We start from the raw sequence: 22,002 nt of genomic DNA on the forward strand, positions 1-22,002 counted from the left end.
TTATTTTTGTATTATATTTTGAATAAGAAAATTCCGTGTGTTTTGTGCATGAAAATGCATAATTTTATCATCGGAAAACGAGGCGTTTCCATGATGGGAAAAGTGGTTTCCCTTACACAGTCACCGAATATTGATTCCGAGCACTGAGCATGTCAGACGGTATCTATCTTTATGTCTTTTGATGCAAATTTTAAGCCCCTCCTTTTAAGTGAATTATGCAAAAAAAAAAACCATGCCGATTTTTTTTTGTATATTTAGAAGGGGCTTAAAATCTGCATCAAAAATCATAAATGTAGAAGCAGAAAAGTCTGATTTTTTTTTAAACCTGTAATCTGTATCCAAATATTGAGAAAATTTATTTATGATTACAGATAAAGCTGAAGAAGTTTGCAAGTAGTAAATGAAATACGTATCTGTTATTTTTAAGTGATAGTGAAACTCAATAATGAAAGTTAATTAGTGAAAGTGAAAGTGTTTCTAAAGTAGTAGGAAAAAAACGCAATAAGGTATACAATTATTCAACTAAAACGCTCATCAACCAATTAAGATCATTCTAGGAGTGAAATATCACACGATTCTGATCATATTCAAGAAGTTTTTCCTGGAAAATCGAGGAAAATTTCACTCTATTACTTCTTTTTACAATTTTGAATAAAATTTTACTTAATTTTGAGTTACTTTCCTTGACCGTGTTGTTTACCGATTTGCGTTTGGATGTATATAGTAAAAATCTCGCAATTAAATTTTCTGAGATTGTAGTGAGCTTTGGGAAAATCTAGCAAAGTTTTTTTTTTTTAATTTAACGATTCTTTATTTTCATTTATTTCAGTACTTCAATAAAACACATAATTGAACAATTCATATTTACTACCCCATGTAAAATCTATCTTCTAGGCATCAGAACATGTTTAACATAAATTATCTTATTTCTGTATTACTGGCAAATATGTTTTTTCTCCCATCATTTTAGCTGCTACTTTGACACACGAAAATGCGCCCCCGAAAAAAACTTCAAATGCATTACCTCAGTAAATGGCCTTCTGGTAAAACAAACGAGACAGGTGCTTCCTTGAACGAAATCAAGTCAGCAGCTGAATTGAAAACTACATCCTGACCATTCATTCGCTTTAGCATTTCCCCTAACAATGCGGTCATGTTCAAACCATGATCAAAACCAGATTCCTCCATAACATCTTCCCTCAGGGAACTCAACCTCTCTTGTAGCAATTCAAAGTCCTCTTGAGTTGAGTTCTTGCTTCGTACAAACTCCCCAATGTCGTCTTCCAAATCGCTCACAATAGGCTCAGCCCATTGCACTTCGGATGGTTTCTTGCCCACCATCGCATCCTTCAGAGCAAGCAATTTGCATTCCAATTGCTGTTTGCAACGATCCATCCGATGTCTCATCGGAGAAGCTCGTTCTCTACACTCCCCGATAAACACATTCTTCAGGAAGCTGAACCCTGCCGTCACGTTCCGAACTGCAGCCGGAGTGATTCTAGCGAGCATCAACCACCCATCCACCAAATCAAACACCCTAAGGCTCTGAACAGGCGTGTAGACAAAGGTCGTCTGTTGCCCATCGCATACGATCGAAGGCCGATCATGCCACGTCAGTGGCATACATTTGCCGAACGAATCTTGTCCGAATAATTCAGGTTCGAATGCCGGGAGTTTGGAGAAGACATTCACCGTGGATTCACGTTGGGGACAAATTATTTGATTGCCTTCGACATTCGGAGAATAGCACAGCTTTTGAAACGACCTGCTAGGCAGATCTTCCAGCGGACGATTATCATACTTCTTTGCGAGCCCGATTGATCGATCCGAATCAAAGACCTGTTGATTCTCCGTGTGGATGAAGAACGAATTGAAGAAATCCGATACATCGCTGAAGAGATCGTTCAAAAAACTCGAAACACCGGGTCCGGCCGCTGAGTTTGCCATCGAAGCGAACCGCTTCCGCCGGACCGGTTTCGTCAGAGTCCCATTGGGATGGTTGGCAAAGTGATCCTGGTAGCGTCTAAACATTGCTCCGGCCAATACGGGTGCCGTGATTGCTGCGTAGGCCAGCCGCTGATACGGCATGAAGAAGGTCCGTTGCAAAGCCACTGAGTTCTTGGGAATTTTCGCCAGATCTGCCCTAACAGTAGTCTTCAGCATCTGTTTACTTACTGCTTGACCGTTTTTGTACCATGTTACAATGACTGTATCCTTCACCTTCCGTAATGTGAAAGACTTAGCTGGGATGTTGATCCTGTGCCAAGCCACCTTCATATTACCAGGTTTAACTACGTAGTGAATCTTGCTAGCACCATGTTTAGCTGTGCCACCAACTCCCATGAAGATGGTCGATGCACCTTCTATCATCCCGAACCATGTCCGAGGGCTCTTCCAGTCCCATTCGGACATTTGGAAATTGAACTGATTTGCCATACTTCCACCAAGCCAAACAAGCAGCAAGAATCCACCCAACATCAATGTCGCGTATATCGTTCTAACCAAGTTGGTCGATATTGAGAGGAAGCTGCGTGTGATTCCAACAAATCCGGATGGGAAAGTAACGGCTATCGACGCTCCCGTGAAAAGTCCATTCCATACGGCCGGTGACGTCCAATCCCATTTGGCTGGATTCCACTCGTTAGAAGCCGCGGCCGCCCCAAGGAAAGCACCGGCCACCGAAATGGCTCCCGTGGCCAACGCACCTGCAATCATGGAACCACCAAACATAGCTGTGAAGTAGCTAAAGGATGCTGCTCCTCCGTACACTGCGAATGCTCCCATCAGTGCACCGGCGAACAGGCCAATCCAGGTCTTCTTATCATTCCAAGCCCACTTGGCCGGGTTCCAACTGTTGTTTGCCGAGGCTGCACCCAGATAAGCTCCAACAATCGCACCAACTATCATCAATATTAAGGTGACAGCGATTTGACCGTCCGGATCGATCTGTGAGACGGGCGAGTTACCAGCGTATTTGTATGGACTAGCGTACTGTTCCATGGGGTCCATCTGGAAGAAACGACCTATATCCGGGTCGTAGATACGGGCATGGTAGTTGTAGAGGCCAGTTTCTTCGTCAAACTCTTGTCCGGTGTAGCGGAAGGCAATGTGAGCCTCCGGGTTGGATCCGTACTTGCGAATCATTTGCCCGTACGGAAGGTAGTCATAGGCAGCAACTACTTTGCCATTGTGGATGACGAGCCGTGTGGAGCCTTCGTGATCGAGAAGGACGTTGTAGTACTTGTTGTTGCGGAAGAACCCGAGAAGACCCAGCGGACCGTGAATGTAAGCAGTGACCGTACTGATGGGCTTGCTCGGCTCCTTCGGGTTGGGGTACTCCTGTTTGTATTCCACCAAAACGTTTCCTTTGTTGTCCCGGACGTAGTAGAGCTCCGAGATTACTTCATTGTTCTTGTTGCGAACGCGCTTCACAGTTCGTTCACCCCGGAAATCGTAGCCAAATTCCAGCACCAAAGATTTGTTGGTCAACTCAATGCGGGAGACTCGCTGTGTCAGTGGATCGTATTCAATCTTTTCGATGTTTTTGTGAAGTGCTTTGACCACGTTGCCTTCGCTGTCATGTACGATCACTCGATCATGCTTGCCTTCCTTGATTGTATCGATTTGATTCTTTCTTGGTTTGTACTTCAGCTCGAAGCGTTTGAATCCTGTATAGAACACACCATGGTTGCCATTTGGATCGATGGAGAATGATTCCACGTCTCCGGGGGAGTTTCCCAGAACAGTTGCAAGACTTCTCTTCAGAATCTGCAAAACCTTTGGCTGTAGGTTTCTGTCTAGTTTCGTAAGTATTCCTTTGAGATTTAGATTGTTGAACAATGACTGGAAATCTTTCTTGCATTTTCCTTCCTCTAGCTTATCACCATTCGTCCAAGTAGAACATATTGATGGATCACTACCCTTACCTTCCAGTATGGCATTCAGTTTCTGCCTATGAATCACTGATCCTAAGGATCCACTGGACAGCTGGTGAGATCCTTCAAAGAGTGCTCTGGTGCCTTCAATCTTCCTGATGCCTTTGTTGAGCTCGCTCCAGAAATTATCCAAATCCTGTGTTGTTCGGAATCCAGCCTTTGATAGTGCGGCTTTTGACAAAGGAGGATCCAGGTTGTCCTTCTCCTGCCCAACAAAACTCTTGGCGGAAACTAGTTCTCCATGACTTCCGTAGTCATACGCATGTCCGTAGTGTTCTGGGTAGCCCTTTTCCAGCAGCATTTCCGAAATGTGTTTCCAAGTAGGTGCCGTTGCGCATTTCCACGGTACTCTTGTTTCCAAATCCGGATAAAACGTCTTCACGGGCCGGCCCTTTGTATCGATATAACCCAAATCGAACAAGGCATCGAAACAAGTCTCTGCAACGTTGAAGTTGATCGTATTCGAAGCAAATGCTCTGGCCGTCAGAGGAATCAAGTTCTGATCGCACTTATCATGCCAACTGGCTTTGAACTCGGTTCGTAGAATGCTGCCATCTCCGGTTGGTTCACATCCATATCCTTTTTCCGTGTAGTACAACTTCTCCGTTAGGTAATCATTCTGAATTTCCGCCAAATATCCAGGAGCAACATATTTATAGGCTTGACCGAATTTATTCTTTCCGTAATGATGAGTAATTCCAGTCACTTTCCCTTCAGCATCATGATCTATACCAGCAATGGGAATGTATTCAACCTGGTCCTTTGACTTTCGGTTTATCCTGGACACTTCAATGATTTCCCCTCTCAAATTGTGCCGGAACTTAAGAACCAACTGTTGTCCATCCACTCCAAATGGATACTGAATTCCGGAAACCTTGTCGTTCTCCTGCAGATACTCTAGAGACAATGTTTCATTAGACGTTGGACTAATATAGCTCTTGCGAATAACGTTGCCCTCTTCATCGAAAAACAGCACTTCGCTGAACGTGACATCCGTGTTTTTCTTCACCGTTCGTTGTATTCGGCCACGCAACGATGGCTCAGGCTCAGTTTCTCCGTAGTCAAAGTATACGGCTGAATCACGTTTCGGGAGTGGTTGATGAGTTTTCGTGGTCTCGCGTACTTGTCTTTCGATATCTGGAGTAGCCAGCACCTGTCCAGCTTCACATACTCGCCCGAAAACGTTGTACAGGAAGTAGACGATCTTGTCTACCTTTCTGTTTTCTCCGTAATGCAGCTGATAGCGAAGTTGGTTGTATTCGTTGTAGATGAAATCAACTCGGCCTCCATCCGGTGTTACTTTGGATGCAATCAGTTCTCCGGATTCGTCGTACGTTGAATCAACTGCCCAGGGCGACTGGACTACTGTCTTTTCCGGCTTAAATCCTTGATGGGTGCTTTTCAGTTGTTCACTATAGTAACTTGGTGGAAGCATCTGAATCTGATTGCCATGCTTATCGTAGACGTACGTAGTCAGAATATTGTTGAAGTCTTTGACCTGGGTGTACTCGGCGACCTTTTTGTTTCTGCGATTGTACACAACAACGTGCTTCTTTCCGTTGGGAGACTTCTCCTGTTCCTGGCGGTATCCTTCCTCCTTCGGGTAGAACTTCTGAATGAAAGGCAAATCGGAAGCTATCAAATATTCTTGTGCATAATTACCTCGAACCGAGTTGTGCTTTCCAGGTTGACCGATCTTATGGCGAACTTCCAAGGGATTTCCATAGTAGTCGATTTGACTATACGGATATCCTTCATACATATTGTTGGTGACAGACACCAAGCCTTTCATTGGTCCAGATTTGAGGAAGTAATCCGGACTGGCAGGATTGTCGTTGGACACAAAATCGTCATGATACTTGAGAGCCTTGAAGCCACCTGCACTACGATCAGCAAGCGATTTCTGAACCCAAACCGTTTCAGCGACCTTTCGTCCAATGACATCGTAGCTCATCTGGCGGATTAGAATGTTGCTCGAGTCAAGCAATAGGATCTCTTGTATCGGCTTGGAATCGCGGTTCATGTAGGACACCTGAATCTCTGCGTCCTCCATGATGATTAGGTCTTTGACTTCAACAGATCCCGTAGCTTGTAAGGAGATTGTTTCATTGCTGAACTTCACGCTGCTCTCTGAGGTTTCCATGCCAAGGTGCCCGTTCACCCAAATACTGGTAAATGTTGGTGTAACAAAGACAATGATCTCAGCGCTGCTTGGACTGGAATAGGAAGCTCCTTTATACTGAACGGCATTAGCTTTGATTGTAACTTGAACTTTCCCAATCATGATCGATAACTGCGCATTGTTGGCCAAACTGTACACCAATCGAACGCAAATTGATTCTGCAGAAATTGGATAGCCGAAGGTCATTTTGCCTTGCAAAGCAATGCTGTACGGTTCTACGGTCGAACCCCCCGTAAATTGCCATCGTTTTTCCACAGTATACGGAGAAAATGACTCCAACCAGCTCCTCTTGGCCCGAATTTGCACTCTAGAGCTGTTGCCTCCCTCCTGCTTGCTTGTAGATTTCTTGTTCCCAATTCGCTTGGAATAGCTCGCCATATATTTGATGTTTCCATTTTCATCAACCTCGGCAACTCGCCGGTTATACACATCATACAGCCGTCGGGAAATGTACCCATTGTTTTGAATCTGAGCAGTTCGCTGACCAATGTGCGAATCGTAGACGTTGGCTTCCAGATTGAAGTTCATCGGGGAAATTCTAACGTGATCCACGTGAATGGTATTAGCTCCGGTCGGTTTGACGACTACTTTCAGTGTGACCCTTTTCACTGAATTGCTTCCAGTAACTTCGATGGAAGTCGTCGCAGCTTCAACCTGGATCCATTCGTCGATACTTTGCTTGATGGCGCCTTTGATTTGTCGGTTGTCTACGTAGATTGAAATCATGTCTGTAGGACTACCGACGACCAGCTCCTGTGTCGTTCGTATCCAGGCACTGGCAATGAAGATATCGTAGTATGGCATGTTGGGAAGCTCTCTGGACAATTCTTCTCCGTTATTCAGAAGTAAGAAGTTTCTACCAGTTGCAGAGAACTCATTTCGGCGAATGCTGCCTGAATCGGATAAGGGTTTTCGATTGACGGTCCATCCGTTAGTGTCTTCGTAGTCTTCGAATCCGATGAAGTGAACTAGGTTCTGGCTGACGCTGTATGGAGTAACCTTCAAAATTGGATGCTTGCCGCTTTTGTCGGTGACAGTCTGCTCCTCGTCAAGCTGTGAACGATCTCGTTGCTTATTCTCTTCCTCCTTCATTTCGTTCATGCGTTTGACGTATTCCGGATCGAACACTTGATCGTCGGCCGTCATGACTTGCACTATTTGTTCATTGGCCTGAAGGTTGCTATTTTCTTTGTAATAGCCAGTGACTTTCTTGTCCCCACCTGGAATGACCACTGTCGTCTTGAAGGCGATCTCATTCATGGACACCACAGGGTTGGAGTACTCGTATTTGATCTGGTAATCGTCGTACGGTGTCGATAGTTTCTCGGCCGAAATGACCTGTGTGGAAGCGCTGTTTTTCTTGTTCAAGCTTTTCAACGGTCTCACGATGGTCTTTTTGTCGCTGATCCGAGTAGTCACCAAAACTGAATGGCTGGTTGATCCATGAAGTATTTCTCCCTTGTAGTCTACCGGATCTTCCCAACCACGACTGTTAATCTTGAGCGGCAGAACTTTGATGTCGTTGCGCTTCTGCGTCACAAGGTAGTACGGATACTTGATCGACAAGTTCTGTGCGGTATTGATGTCCAAACTTACGCAGTTTTCCGATTTTTGCTGCTCAGTTTTGGTACAAAACTTTATATCGCCGGCTTCAGAGACCTTGTTGATGTTGGAGAAAGTACCAAGTGGAATCCGGAATTTCGTCAATTTCAAAGTGTCACGGTCCAAAGGTTTGGTTTCGAATTTTCCGTTATTGTGTATGATCTGATGATTGTTAAGGATGATCCCGTCGTGGTTGACCTGCATCATGTACTTCTCGAAGTCCAAGGGGATTTTCATGCGCCGTTCGTATTGCTCGATGAGCTGCTGGTTTTCTGTTGAAGGGTTAGTTGGTTTATTATTCATATCCGTAGCTCCAGTGAACTTCAGCTTGTACTTGTCGCTCTCTTTCTTGAACTCAAATCGATACTTGTCCAGTTGGCTGGTATCCTTTGTTTTGTATTCGTCAAACACGTCTAATGTAAGGTTGAATTTAGTGATGTCTTCACCCTCCATCTCAATCGAAGATCTGCTTGAGACGGTGTAGTCTCCTTTCAACAGATAGAGAAACACTTTGATAGAAGTTTTTCCGAGTGAGCTCAACATGACCGTCCTCAGTGCAACCAGATTGTTGTACACAACAAGCCCATTTCTTAATAGTGACTCCGTAAGATCCCGTTGGTAATCATCTACTTCTTTCTTAGATCCTTCGACGTCTTCGGCGTAGGTTCCTTGAACAGCGATGTACCGATAGAATGAGCCAATGTCCGATGCACTGGCTTTACTATTTGGATCACTGAGAGTTGTCTGCCTAGAGTTTCCTGAGGCATCCCATCGTATCATCATGAGGTCACCTTTCCAATAGATGGCTCCTCTATTGATCAATGAAAGAGCAAAAGTTTCACCAATATCCTGTGAAGCGTAACTCCATTCGTGGCTTCCCGCTTTGTGGTACTCGAAGTGAACTTTGTTCGAGTGATAGTAAACGAACGAGTCCTCCTGAAAATCATACTTGAAGTTTTTATCATTAGTGACTCTAGAATTCTGATTTGCGGGGTCCATTTTCCACCTGTCGTCGTCGCCTTTGTTGAAAATGTTGATTTTGTTATGAATAGCTTCTTTTTCGTCTTCCTCTTTTTGACCTTTTCTTGCTGCAATTTTTTCGCTGTAGCTTACCACCACCGCGAAATAGTTCCGCTTCATGATTGGACTGTAGGATTTGATCTTGAACCCTCGGTAGCTTTCTATACGCAAGGTTTCATCTTTGACGAAATCATTTTTGCCTGATGAATCCTTAAAATTTACGATGAGATTTGTTTCACCTGCCTGCTTCGTAATTTGCAGTGAATACTCGTTTCCTGTGTACAAATCGGCCATTTTGTCTATCTCCTGTATGAATTGATCGGTTTGGATGGCCTGTTTTGTATATTGAAAGTTTAGAACTGCCTTCGATGGCAACTGAATTTGTGCCACTCTTGGCTTCAACTGATCTTCTCTGTTATATTCGAATCTTAAAACAGGATCTGAATCGCCTTCTTGACTTATGCTTTCTAAGTAGTGCAAGGAATCAATTGTGGTGCTCGTTATTTTCAGTGATTGAGAAATGCTTACAGTTTCTATTTCTACCTTTTCCAATAACTTATTGTTGATAAATGAATGTTCCTTCACCAAACTCGAATCAGGTTGCTTATCTACCACCTTGATTGATTTATAGCTGAATTTAATATTAGTTTTATCCCCATCACTTATGCTAGCCAGGTGCATCGTATTTGTGTTTGTGTCGAGTGCAGTGTAAGAATACTTAATTTTAACGTCTTTGAAGGCAACGCTGCTTATTTCTACCAAATTCCATTGGATGGCATGATTTTTGGTCTGATCAAACTTTGCAGACGGTCCGTACCAATCATTCCAACCTGGAACACTTACCACGCCTTGATTCTTGATGCCATACACGTACCGGATCTTACCATCGTTGGCCTCCCACCTCTCATCCTGCACCGAGTACTCAAACATCACATTTTTGTGACCAGCTATGTAGAATGCTATCTTCCCTCCAGCTGAGGGCTTCATCCAATCCCTCTCCAGCTTTACCTTCGTCTGATCCTTCACCAGAAAGTACTCATGCTTATCTGCAAACACCGTATTCCCATGATCCAGCACGATACAATCCTTGCCCAAGGTCCAGTGTCTACCCAAAACGCTCATATCTTCACTCTCCGATTCACCGTAGTACACCATCAGCTTGATCGGAAGTCCCATGCGATCTTGCAGGTCGATCAATGGGAAAGTAAACTGCACCTTTCCGGACAGTTTATCGACGATGTTCTTGAAGCTAGATTCATCCAGACTATCCCGAAGCCAACGGATAGATTTGCTGGAATTGCCACTACGCACAGTGATCTTTGAACTTTTCGTTGCCTTCATGCGTTCCTGTGGTTCTTTGGGGATTGAGTCTTGATTCAATTTGGGTTCAGCAAATTCTTCAACTTCCAATGTGATCACAGACAATTCACCGTTGTAGTACCCTAGAACCTTAATTTGGTTGCCGTTTTTCGTAGCACCTCCTGCCACCAAAGCGTGTTTGAAATCGTCCGATCCTTCAATCACATAGTTCTTGCACTTATCAGAAATCGGAAAGTATTCGATGCCCTTGGGACCGGTTCCAATTAATGCTTCCCGATTCCCTTCGATATTCATCAACGTAACCGAATCGACAAACTGTTGGCTCCATCCACCAGGTGCTGAGAAATACGGACAGAAGTATTTGAATTTTGTTGAACTTCCTTCCTCCGTATACACATTTAATCCTTGAGGTGAAATATGCAATATTTCACCTTGCTTGGTGAGCAATATCTTCTCAGCGTTAGTCGTAACTCTCAACTCAATTTTCTGCGACTTCTGCAGGCCTTTCTCATTCAACTTGTACATCACCGATTTGGCACCGTTATTCACAGCAACATACGTAACCGACCCGTCCTGCTGCTCAACTGGAACAATACTGCCTGCAACGTCCATAACAGGGCTACCTCCTTTTAGGGACAATTTTCCGCCTCCGGCATTGATCCCAAACGAGTTCAAATCTTTCAAGTCATCCAATCCAACGGCAAAGTCCTTTCCTCCACACTTGACCAGGAAGAGCGTGGAATTTCCCTCATGATAGTTATCTTCGGACAGATCATCGCCGCCCTTGGTCACCATATTCTTCGGTGGGTCTTCCTCCGACGCACCCAATCCCTTTTTCATCACCGCCAAAACCAACGGCTTGTTGCCACCGGTCTTGGTCACCGTCCACGGTTGCTGCGGATGGTTCACAGCCGTATCGAAGACCGTCGCGTTCCAAGTCATCCGGGTAGACGATGGATCATGCCTGGACAGTTCCCGACCGTACTTGACGTAGATGGGACCACGCGCAAAGTCCCCCTGTTCCAGTGGCTTGATCCGGACTTCCTTCCCGGCTGGGAATCCCAAACGCTGGTTGTACCTTTTAACTTCTTTGATGCGAAGCATCTTACTTGCTCAGAACGAAAGTTGTGGTTTGCTAGAAAATGAACTTTTCCAACTGGATGATTGATCGATTGATCCGTTGGTATTTAAAGCAGACAGCCGGCAACTGAGCAAGCTCGTCCGTCCCGATCAATATTGACCGCCGTGCCGTTACTGTGGAATGGTCTGATTGTTTGACGGCAAATAAAGTCAATCGGAGCTGTTCAGTTGTATCGAGGGAAGCACGGAGGGAAATTATGTGGGTATAACTGGCATTTTCGAATTTTTTTCCGGTTCCGATCATATTTTTGTTTTTTATTAATTATGTATAGTTTTTGAATGTTAAAAAATAAAAATTAAATTAAGGGTTAATTGTGAACAATTACAATATCCCAGTCGGGTTAAACAATTAGTTTATAAAAAAAATTATTGTTGTTTTTTCGGATCAGGAAGGTCCAGTGCTGTGGTTGTGCATAGTAAGGGTAACGACTACTTAGCTCCAAACCGAAAAAAAAAAATTACAAGATAGGTAAAATGCAGCAATCTAATCCAATAACTAGCGTATCTGATATACATGTTCAGGTGGAAATTGAAAAATCGGTTAATTTGAAATGGCAAGCGCCCCTGGCGGACAAGTTCAGGAACACGAACTCCAATGATGGATTACCGGCCCAGGTTCAACAGCTGTTCAAGTTGGTTGAATCGTTGAGTGACAAAGTCGTCAAGTGCATTCCCATGGATACTCCTGCTGAGTGACCATCGCATCGAACAAGGAATGGAAATGCATGGCCCCAACTGGATGTTAAACGCCGTCGTGGTAACGAAGGCGAGCCGATTATCACTTCTTCTGCACGTGAGACCAATGCTATTGATCTCAGTGACTTGTCTGTGCCATGTCTGACACCATCGACCTCTGCCCCAAAATTTTCTCTCTATCTGTCACGATTACACCCGCAAATAACTGTAGAGGACATTCAAAAAATCGCTACTCACTGCATGAATTTAACAACACCTGCTGAAGTTGTGCGTCTAGTTCCCAAGGAAGCTGATATGGTGAAGCTGACTTTCATCTCCTTCAAAGTCGGCTTGGATCCTTCTTTGAAAGAACTAGCTCTCGACGCTTCAACTTGGAATTGATGGAATTCTATTCCGTGAATTCATCGATTATTCAAAAAACCAAACCGCATCCAACAGCAATGCATTGACAATGATTAAAGGCGCTCGCTCGTGGACGGTGGAGGCCCTAAGGTTGACACCATCATCGATACTCATTCATTGCGACTTTCTTTGGACGGTGGAAACCCTAGGGTTTCCACCAGAGGTGAGTATCGGTACCATTCATCAACTATTGCCGCGCCTGATATTTCCTTGTTGCAGAACACGACCTGCGATGATAGCCGTTTATGGGTGTACTATCAAAATGTACGAGGACTGCGGACCAAGATTTATGACTTTTACTGCAACACCCTGGACTGCAATTTCGACATCATTATTTTAATCGAAACATGGCTCAACGACGCTATCAGTTCGACGCAGCTTTTCGGAAGCAACTACAATGTGTACCGGTGTGACCGAAACTATATGAATAGCAACAAATCTCGTTTTGGAGGAGTTCTGATTGCGGTGCATCATCGTTTCATAAGCAGCAGTATCGCTGTAGTCAGCGGAAAAACATTAGAGCAAGTGTGTGTATCGACGATGATTGGTTCCAAGCGGCTACTGCTGTGCGCTATATATGTCCCTCCGAACAAAAGCAACGATCGCACTGTACTAGATGCGCATATTCAGTCGATCCATGAGCTGCATAACAGAGGTTCTGACAACGAATGCATGGTGGTCTGCGGTGACTATAATCAACCTGAAGTGTTTTGGAACTGGTCTGACGGCGAAATTAGACCTGTGAACTCTGTGCCATTACCAATTGCTAGCTCCCTACTGATTGATGGCATGGATTTCCTCAATTTGCATCAGATGAATCTCGAGCGCAACGGCGTCGGTGGTGTAGTGGTAAGCGTGATTACCTCTCACTCCAGCAGGCCTGGGTTCAATCCCAGTCGGCACCGCCGGGATGTTCTGAGGCATAACATCTCTGATCACGCCTTCCTTCGGATGGGAAGTAAAGCCGTTGGTCCCCGGTTCATGAGTTGATGGGTCGATAGGTAGGGTCCAGGTGTGGGAGCTGCCTTCCTGGCACGTCGGTAGCATTGGTGCTCAGCACGGAAAACAAGATCGACGGAAAAAACAAACCAAAGGAAAAAAAAAAAAGAATCTCGAGCGCAACCACTTGGGACGCATTCTCGATTTGCTCTTTTGCCCTACGGATTTTGCTAAGGAAATCTCAAGATCTGTGTCACCACCTGTCGACCTTCATCATCCACCGCTTGTTGTCTGCTTACCATCTCTAACTGTCAATGGTGTACAGCTGCATGATGAGAATGACAGTGATGGAATTGCGTTACACTACAACAAGATTGATTTCGATGCTCTATTGGATTTCCTGTCGAGTATGCGTTATGCTAAATGATTGGATGGATGCAAATGTACCGATTCGTTGACCTGCTGTTTTTCCTGCCTGGAGCACTGTATTGCTACAAAAACTAAAACGCAAACGAAATGCTTCGCAACGTAGATTACGGCGATTTCGTTCTCTGGCTAATAAACGTAGCTTTCACTTGGCGTGTAACGAGTACCGTAAGCTTAACTCTTCGCTCTACAAATCGTACGTTTAACGTGTGAAAACTAACCTAAGACGAAACCCCAAGAGCTTTTGGAGGTACGTATACTCGAAGAGGAAAAATACTACTAAAGGGCGAACACGAAATTATTGCGACACCGAAAATGTCATGCCAATTTTCTTATAATGTTTAGAATCAAACCAAAATTTTAAGGTAGTTTTATACATATATTTACTTCAAAAATCAAAAGAAAAGTTAATCGATGGAGCCTTGAGTGTAAAATTGAACGCATTTTCACTTGATGCCCTCCATCAAAGTCTTTACAGTGTCATCCGGTACCAGTTTCTCAGTTTTTTTTTTTCCATTTTCTTAACATGTCCTTCTCGTCTTTGACTGTCTTCTTGCTCTTCCGAAGTTCCCGCTTCATTATTGCCCAGTACTGCTCCACCGGGCGCAGCTCCAGACAGTTTGGCGGATTCATGTCCTTTGGAACAAAATGGACAGAATTGGCCTCATACCACTCCAGGACACTTTTAGAATAGTGGCATATGATGCCAAATCTGGCCAAAATAGCGGAGCTTCGTCGTGCTGCTGCAAGAACGGCAAAAGGTGCTTCTCGAGGCACTCAGATTTGTAGATCTCGCCATTTACTGTGCCATTTGTCACGAAAGGCTCACTCCTCAGTCCGCAAGAGCAGATGGCCTGCCAAATGAGATATTTGGAGGCGAACTTCGACATTTTCTTCTTCTTAAATTTGTCGTCCACATCGAACTTGCTCTTGCCGGTGAAAAACTCCAACCCCGGAATTTGCTTAAAATCGGCTTTTATATACGTTTCGTCGTCCATCACACAGCAGCCATATTTTGTCAGCATCTTCTCGTAGAGCTTCCGTGCCCGAGTTTTAGCCGTCGATTGTTGCCGCTCATCGCGGTTTAGGAAGCTCTGTACCTTGTATGTATGTAGTCCAGCTCTCTGCTTTGCATTCTGGACGTAGCTCTGCGACATGCCGATCTTTTTAGCCAGATCACGGCTTGAGACGTTGGGATTTGCTTTAATCATCCGCTTCACCTTTCCCTCCGTCTTTTTGTTCTCCGGTCCCGGTTTTCTTCCAGCTCTTTTGCCGTGGTCCAACGTCAACCGCTCCTGGAACCGCTTCAACACTCTGGAGACGGTTGAATGGTGAATGTTCAACATTTTTCCCAACTGCCGGTGCGACAGGTCAGGAAATTCCAGGTGTTTGGAAAGAATTTGTTCTCTCAACTCGCGTTGGTTCACCTCCATTTTCGTTGAATCAAAAAACACGACTTCGAGTTTGACAGCATGTACACAATACACATCAATGAGAAAGTGTGCAAAATTTGGTTGATTTTTACCCAATGGTAAAAAAGTTATGCCCTATTGAATGTGTCGCAAAAATTTCGTGTTCGCCCTTTATACCCGCAACCATTTTTCTCAATGATGTTGAAACATCGATAAGCGACGAGAAATGTGAGTTCTTTGCTGTTCATTTTTCGTCAGTCTTTGTCACAGAATCTGTCGACTCGGCTGAACTTGCCTCTGCTATTTCGGATGTTCCTGCGAGTCTTCTAGACGTGGATACCTTCGAAGTAACGCCCTTAATGGTAACTAATGACGCGACGAAAATGAAAAGCACCTTCACGCCTGGACGAGACGGCATTCCTCCTGTAGTGTATTGCCGCGCTATTAGAGTTCTTGTTGAGCCACTTTGCAGAATCTTTAATGCATCGTTTGTGGAGTCGAAATTTCCTGCTGTGTGGAAGGAGTCATTTATGGTTCCAGTACACAAGAAAGGAGACAAACGTGATGTTAAAAACTACAGAGAAATCACCAACCTTTCAGCTGCCTCAAAACTGTTTGAGATAATTGTGAGTGGGGTAATTCTTGAACGTACCAAATGTTACATCTCCTGCGACCAACATGGCTTCATGCCGGACATTCGGTTAATACAAATCTCCTGGATTTTACCACGACGTGTTGCGAACAACTGGAGAATGGGGCGCAAGTAGACATCATCTATACGGACCTAAAAGCAGCGTTTGATACGATCAACCATTGGCTAAGCTATCCAAACTCGGCACATCGAATCGGTTGACATCGTGGTTTTGCTCGTACCTGACTTGCAGGTCTTTGCGGGTTAAACTTGATTCCAGTACTTCCTCGTATTTTACGAACTCATCGGGCGTACAACAGGGTAGCAATCTTGGTCCGTTGTTGTTTCTTTTATTCTTCAACGACGTATTGCTTGTACTTGGAGATGGTTGCAGGCTTGCGTATGCCGATGACCTAAAGCTGTATTTCGTGGTGCGATGTACTGAGGATTGTATTCGTCTTCAATCGCTATTGGATCTATTCGTTAGTTGGTGCAATCGAAATAGACTTACCGTGAGCATACCAAAATGCATGGTAATGTTGTTTTACAGCATCAAGCAGCCGATTATTTTCGATTATGCCATCAACGGTGTTATACTGCAAAGAACCGACCAGTTCAGCGATCTAGGCGTTCTACTAGATAATAAATTATTGTTTAACCTCCACCGTACTGCTGTGATCACCAAGGCTAACCGTCAGTTAGGATTCGTGTCGAAAATATCAAAAGACTTCTCTGACCCACACTGCTTGAAAGCTCTTTATTGCTCTCTTGTTCGACCTATCCTGGAAAACGCCTCCTTGGTCTGGTTTCCTCATCAGTTGACCTGGAACTTAAGGATCGAAGGTGTTCAGCGAAAGTTTATCAGAATGGCATGGCGTAACCTACCGTGGCGCGATCCGCAAAATCACCCGCCGTATTCTGATCGCTGCAATTTGCTGAGTTTGGAAACCCTGGAACGTCGACGAAAGAATCAACAGGCAGCATTTGTTGCCAAGTTATTGAATGGGGATGTTGACTGCGTGAGTCTTCTTTCGCTGTTAGATATCCGAGTGCCGTCGAGAACATTACGAAGTGGTACCCTACTGCAACCACGATACCATCGAACAGCATTCGGTTACAACGAACCACTAATAACTATGATGCGTACGTTCAGGGCTGTTGAAGAATTGTTTGAATTCGGGGAACCTTCTGCTCACTTTTTGACTCGTATTAGAAACGCATGAATGGTATAGTTTTTAAGATATTTCATGTAGACAACAGTCAGATGATTAATTAAACAAATAAATAAATAAATTAGGTAAAAAATAACTTCAAAAAATATCAGAAACACTTCAGAAAAAATCGAAATTTCTTTGGAAAGTGCTGAAGTATTGCAGAAAATTCACTTCGGGAATAGTTGGATCACTTAAGAATTTACTAAATCACTTCCGAAATATTCGAAATCACTTAAAAAAATACTGAATATCATCAGAAATACACCGAATCACTTTGGAAAAGTTCATTAGTCAAAAGTACTGAATCACTTAAAAAAATTCGGAATCCCTTCAAAAAGTACTAAATCATTCCAAAATGTTTGTAATCTCTTTCGCAAGTACGGAATCACTATGGAAAGAGCCAAATCACACTAGAAAAAAAAAATTAAATTACTTTATAAAGTACTGAATCACTGCAGAAATGCTCGAAATCTCTTCGGATAATATTGAATCACTGCTGAAAACTTCGGATTTACATAACAAATTACTACCAGAAAGTTTTTAAACAATTCCACAAAAACGGAATCACTTTGTAAATAATTGAATCACTTCGGGATGTATTATATCAGTTATCAAATATTCGGAATCACATCGAACTATACTGAATCTTTTCAGAAAATTGTCGGGTGTACTTAATCGCTTCAGAAGTTCATAATCACTTGGGAAAGTATTGAATCATTTCAGGAAGTACTGAATCACTTCGGAAAAATTCGGAATCACTCCAAGAAGTACTGGATTACTTTAGGAATGTTTGGAATCACTCCGAAAAGTACTGAATCATTCCAGATAGTTTTCAATCACTTTCAAAAGTACGGAATCGCTTCGTAACAAACAGAATCTCTTTTGAAAATTTTTAAATCATTTCTGAAAGTTCTGAATCACTTCAAAAAAGCTCGAAAATTAATAAATAATTTAAAAAAATTTCTGATTCTCTTTGTAAAATACTTAATCTTTCCAGAAAGTTTGTAATTGCTTCCGTAAGAACTGGATAAATTCGTTAAGGACTGAAGTGATTTAAAAAACTTCACAAAGCATCATTTCTCTCAAGTTTGAAATCGTTTGCTCAAGATCTGATTCCCTTTGTAATAACTAAATCACTTTATAAAAGTTTGAAATCCCTTCAGAAAGTATTTAGTCACCACAGAAAAAACGGAATCATTTTGGGAAACACAGAATCATTTAAAAAATGTTCGAAATATTTTATGAAAGTACTGAAACATTTTAGAAACTCTGGGAATCTGTTTTACAAGTACTGCAAAGTAAAGCATAAAAACTTTAGAACGTACTGTATCACTTAATGTAGTACTGACATAATTTTGCATGAGAATGCTTAACCGCTCGCGGTTGCTACTCCGCTATTGCCAGATCACCTGTATTACACAGAGAAACAAACAAACATGGTACATACTAGATGCATCTGCAATGTGTAAATACTGGTTATCTCATACTTTACGTTAGGTAATAGCAGGCCGCGTTCAAATGAAGGACAATTAAGGAATGGATAAGAATGTGTTGACGTGATGATGATGATGATGATGATGATGATGCTCGCACCTCTTACCCCTACAAAGGTTTGAGCTGGACGATTTATCTTTAAGATAATTAAATATGACATTTTAACCAGGTTGGCAAACAAAATCGAACTGGTTTCAGTTACAGATATAAATTTCTCTAGAGTTTACAGTTGCTTCACAGCGATATAAATGTGAAAAAGCTCAGGCGTCCACCTCTTAGTTCGCCTTTTTGTCCACCTAAAATATTCATAAGTATTACAAGCAATCATGTTGGAAACCGAGAAATCCTCCTCACTTCCACGAATTTTTCAATAGTTTTTCAACAGAATTTACTTAGTGGCGCCCATGGTGTAGTGGTAAGCGTGATAACCTCCAACCCCAGCAGACCTGGGTTCAATCCCAGTCGGCGCCGCTGAGATGTTCTGAGGCATAACATCTCTGATCACGCCTTCCTTCGAAAGGGAAGTAAAGCCGTTGGTCCCCGGTTCATGAGCTGATGGGTCGATAGGTACACGGTCAGAAAAAATACTCAAAATTAAGTTAAAAAAAACTCAACGTTGGGTTCTATCATTTGAGGTCCGCCGTTGAGTAAATCAGAAAAGCGGCGTTGCTTAAAATTTACTCAACTATTGAGCAATAATAAATGAACTCAAATATAAGTTTATTTTCATTGAGGTTGCTCTTATGCGCCTTTAACCATTTCATTTTCACAAGCGTGGATAGACGAGTGGTCAACACACGGGCCCCGTAGTCTCAACGTCCATGGTTCGGTTCCAGTCTGCTCCGTTTTATTATTTTTTTGTCAACTTGGTCAATGTGGATTCATGATCAGGATTACTCAAAATTGAGTTTTCTTCTTTAACTTAATTTTACCTAGCCCCACGGAAGCCACGTGATGAGTGAAAGGAACTCAATTTTGGGTACTTTTTTCTTACCGTGTAGGGTCCAAGTGTAGGAGCTGCCTCCCTGGCGTTGGTAGCATTGTTGCTCAACACGGAAAACAAGATCGACGGAAAAACAAATCAAGGAAAAAAAACAAAATTCACTAAACGGAGTATTGATTCTTATCGCTAAGCCATATTAGTACTCAATTGTGACACATCGAAAAAGGTCTCGATTTTGGCAACATAAATGAAGCACAGTCAACTCTCCTCAACTCAATGTTCACTGACTAGATATCGAGTTATAGCACCATAGTAAAAATAAATGTCATGGCTACTGCGAAATGGATGCAGATGGATGACGGAACGTGGAGGAGGCGAATAAACCACGAATTGCACCAGCTGCAGGGAAAACCATCCATCGTCCACATTGCAAAAATTGGGCGACTACGGTGCGCTGGGCACGTCATAGGAATGCAGCATGACGACCCAGTGAAAGCAACCCAACAGGAACAAGAAGAAGAGGCGCGCAGCGGGCAAGGTGGATCGACCAGTAGAAGGCGACCTGCGGACCCTTCGCAGACTAGGAGACTGGCGAAGTATGGCCATGGATCGAGTAGAGTGGAGACGACTTCTTCGGACAGCAGAGGATTGGTAAGGTAAGGTAAGGCTACTGCGAACGCGAATTTGTATGGTATTGGTATTCTGTAACTCGATGGTCCCGATATTTCCAAAAACGAGATCTCTCTGTACTGACATTAAATTACATTAGAAAAGTTGGGAATCACGTTTTAAAGTTCAGAACTACTTCAGATAGCACTGAATAACTTGAGAAAAGCTTAAAACCACTTTGAAAAGTTCTGGACCATTTCAGAAAAGCTTAGCACGTACAAAATCACTTCAAACAGCACTGAACTTTTCAAAAGATATCAATCACTTCAGCATCAGCTCATAAAATATTGAATAGCTTCGGACAAGCTTGAGTTCAGAAGGGAACATGTTGAATCGCTCAAAGATAGACTAGCTTCCAAAAGTATTAAATTTTCTGGACTGAATTAACATGTTCGGCAGTAATGCCACGAGCGCATGGGAACCTCAGAAACAAGAACCTGATATAAACGTAAAAACCTGGCACTGAAACAGTAAACGTATTGCTCATTTTGGTTTCCAACGGGAACATGAATTGTAACAACACAAACATCTCTGGTGGTTATTTCAGAGATTTTATTGTTATTGACAAGCATACATGATCGAGGCATTATACGTCAGTTTGTGATTCCACTTTTGCTAAAAACAGCAAAAGTTGGGATCACGAGGTTTCCTAGATAAAAGTTTCCGTCACGAAAGCAAGGTTCTTGTACGAGAGCAACATGGAATATGCTATTTTGCATTAATCTACAAAGTTGTATCATTGCTGTTCGATTAATTTATGCTATTTTAACAGTAGTCATAATTTATAACTACTGAAGATATCACAAATCCACCACCTCCAGCATAAATTGAATAGCAACATAAAACGCATTGTGAAAGATATTCTGTGTTAAACGCATGAAGCAAATCCTTAACTATTTAGGTAACTTTTTATTGGTATTTTTTTTTTTTGTTTTTTTTTTTCATTTATCACATCCATCATATCCATAATTTTCCCTTTATTTGGCCTCGTACTTGAGACTTAAGAAGGGTGACTGAGTGCCTGGGCGAAACAAAAGTCCGGTGCAGAATTGCTATGATTAGCTTCACAATGTGGAAGTTTTGAATTGGTAGCTTACTGGTAGTTTTGGGAACTTTGTTTTGCCCGAGGTTATGCCCTTGAAATAAGAAAACGAATTCAAGCAACATTAGAGTGATTTTCCGACCCCTCGTGTTTTTATTGTGTGTCAAATGCCACCTTCGCACCTTTAGAGTACAGTGCTGTTCATCATGCTACAGTGATGAAGTGCAAATGTTTTGCAACGTATCATATCAACTGAACTGAACTGAACGACGCTTCGTGCAAATTAACGGGCTTCATTTTTAATTTGAACTTCTAGTAACCCTATGACCAACAGAAAAGCGAGTTTCTTGTAGTCTTATTTGTTGCTTTGTTTTGATCCTGTGTTCCGTTTCACTTATGGAGTTATCCATGTGCTAAAGGGCGAACACGAAATTATTGCGACACATTTAACAGGGCATAACTTTTTTACCATTGGGTAAAAATCAACCAAATTTTGCACACTTTCTCATTGATGTGTATTGTGTACATGCTGTCAAACTCGAAGTCGTGTTTTTTGATTCAACGAAAATGGAGGTGAACCAACGCGAGTTGAGAGAACAAATTCCTTCCAAACACCTGGAATTTCCTTACCTGTCGCACCGGCAGTTGGGAAAAATGTTGAACATTCACCATTCAACCGTCTCCAGAGTGTTGAAGCGGTTCCAGGAGCGGTTGACGTTGGACCACGGCAAAGGAGCTGGAAGAAAACCGGGACCGGAGAACAAAAAGACGGAGGGAAAGGTGAAGCGGATGATTAAAGCAAATACCAACGTCTCCAGTCGTGATTTTGCTAAAAAGATCGGCATGTCGCAGAGCTACGTCCAGAATGCAAAGAAGAGAGCTGGACTACATACATACAAGGTACAAAACTTCCCAAACCACGATGAGCGGCAACA

The 22,002-nt window shown here is 42.9% G+C and overlaps 1 protein-coding gene across 1 annotated transcript; it reads right to left on the reverse strand.

Annotated features, from left to right (window-relative positions):
* Positions 1–868: 868 nt before the first annotated feature.
* LOC135709196 (uncharacterized) lies at positions 869–11,191 on the reverse strand. The gene has a single exon (XM_065231419.1). It carries the CDS (start codon positions 11,161–11,163, stop codon positions 1,021–1,023), a length of 10,143 nt encoding a protein of 3,380 aa, XP_065087491.1. The 5' UTR covers positions 11,164–11,191; the 3' UTR covers positions 869–1,020.
* Between the last annotated feature and the right edge of the window lie 10,811 nt (positions 11,192–22,002).

Source organism: Ochlerotatus camptorhynchus, unplaced genomic scaffold (genome assembly GCF_037179485.1).
Source record: "Ochlerotatus camptorhynchus isolate MF236.1 unplaced genomic scaffold, CSIRO-AGI_Acam_v1.1 ptg000357l, whole genome shotgun sequence".
Taxonomy (NCBI): domain Eukaryota; kingdom Metazoa; phylum Arthropoda; class Insecta; order Diptera; family Culicidae; genus Ochlerotatus; species Ochlerotatus camptorhynchus.

What these genes read in the sequence shown, in the direction of transcription:
- LOC135709196 (XM_065231419.1), bottom strand. Translation starts at nt 11,163, where the DNA reads ATGCTTCGCATCAAAGAAGTTAAAAGGTACAACCAGCGTTTGGGATTC.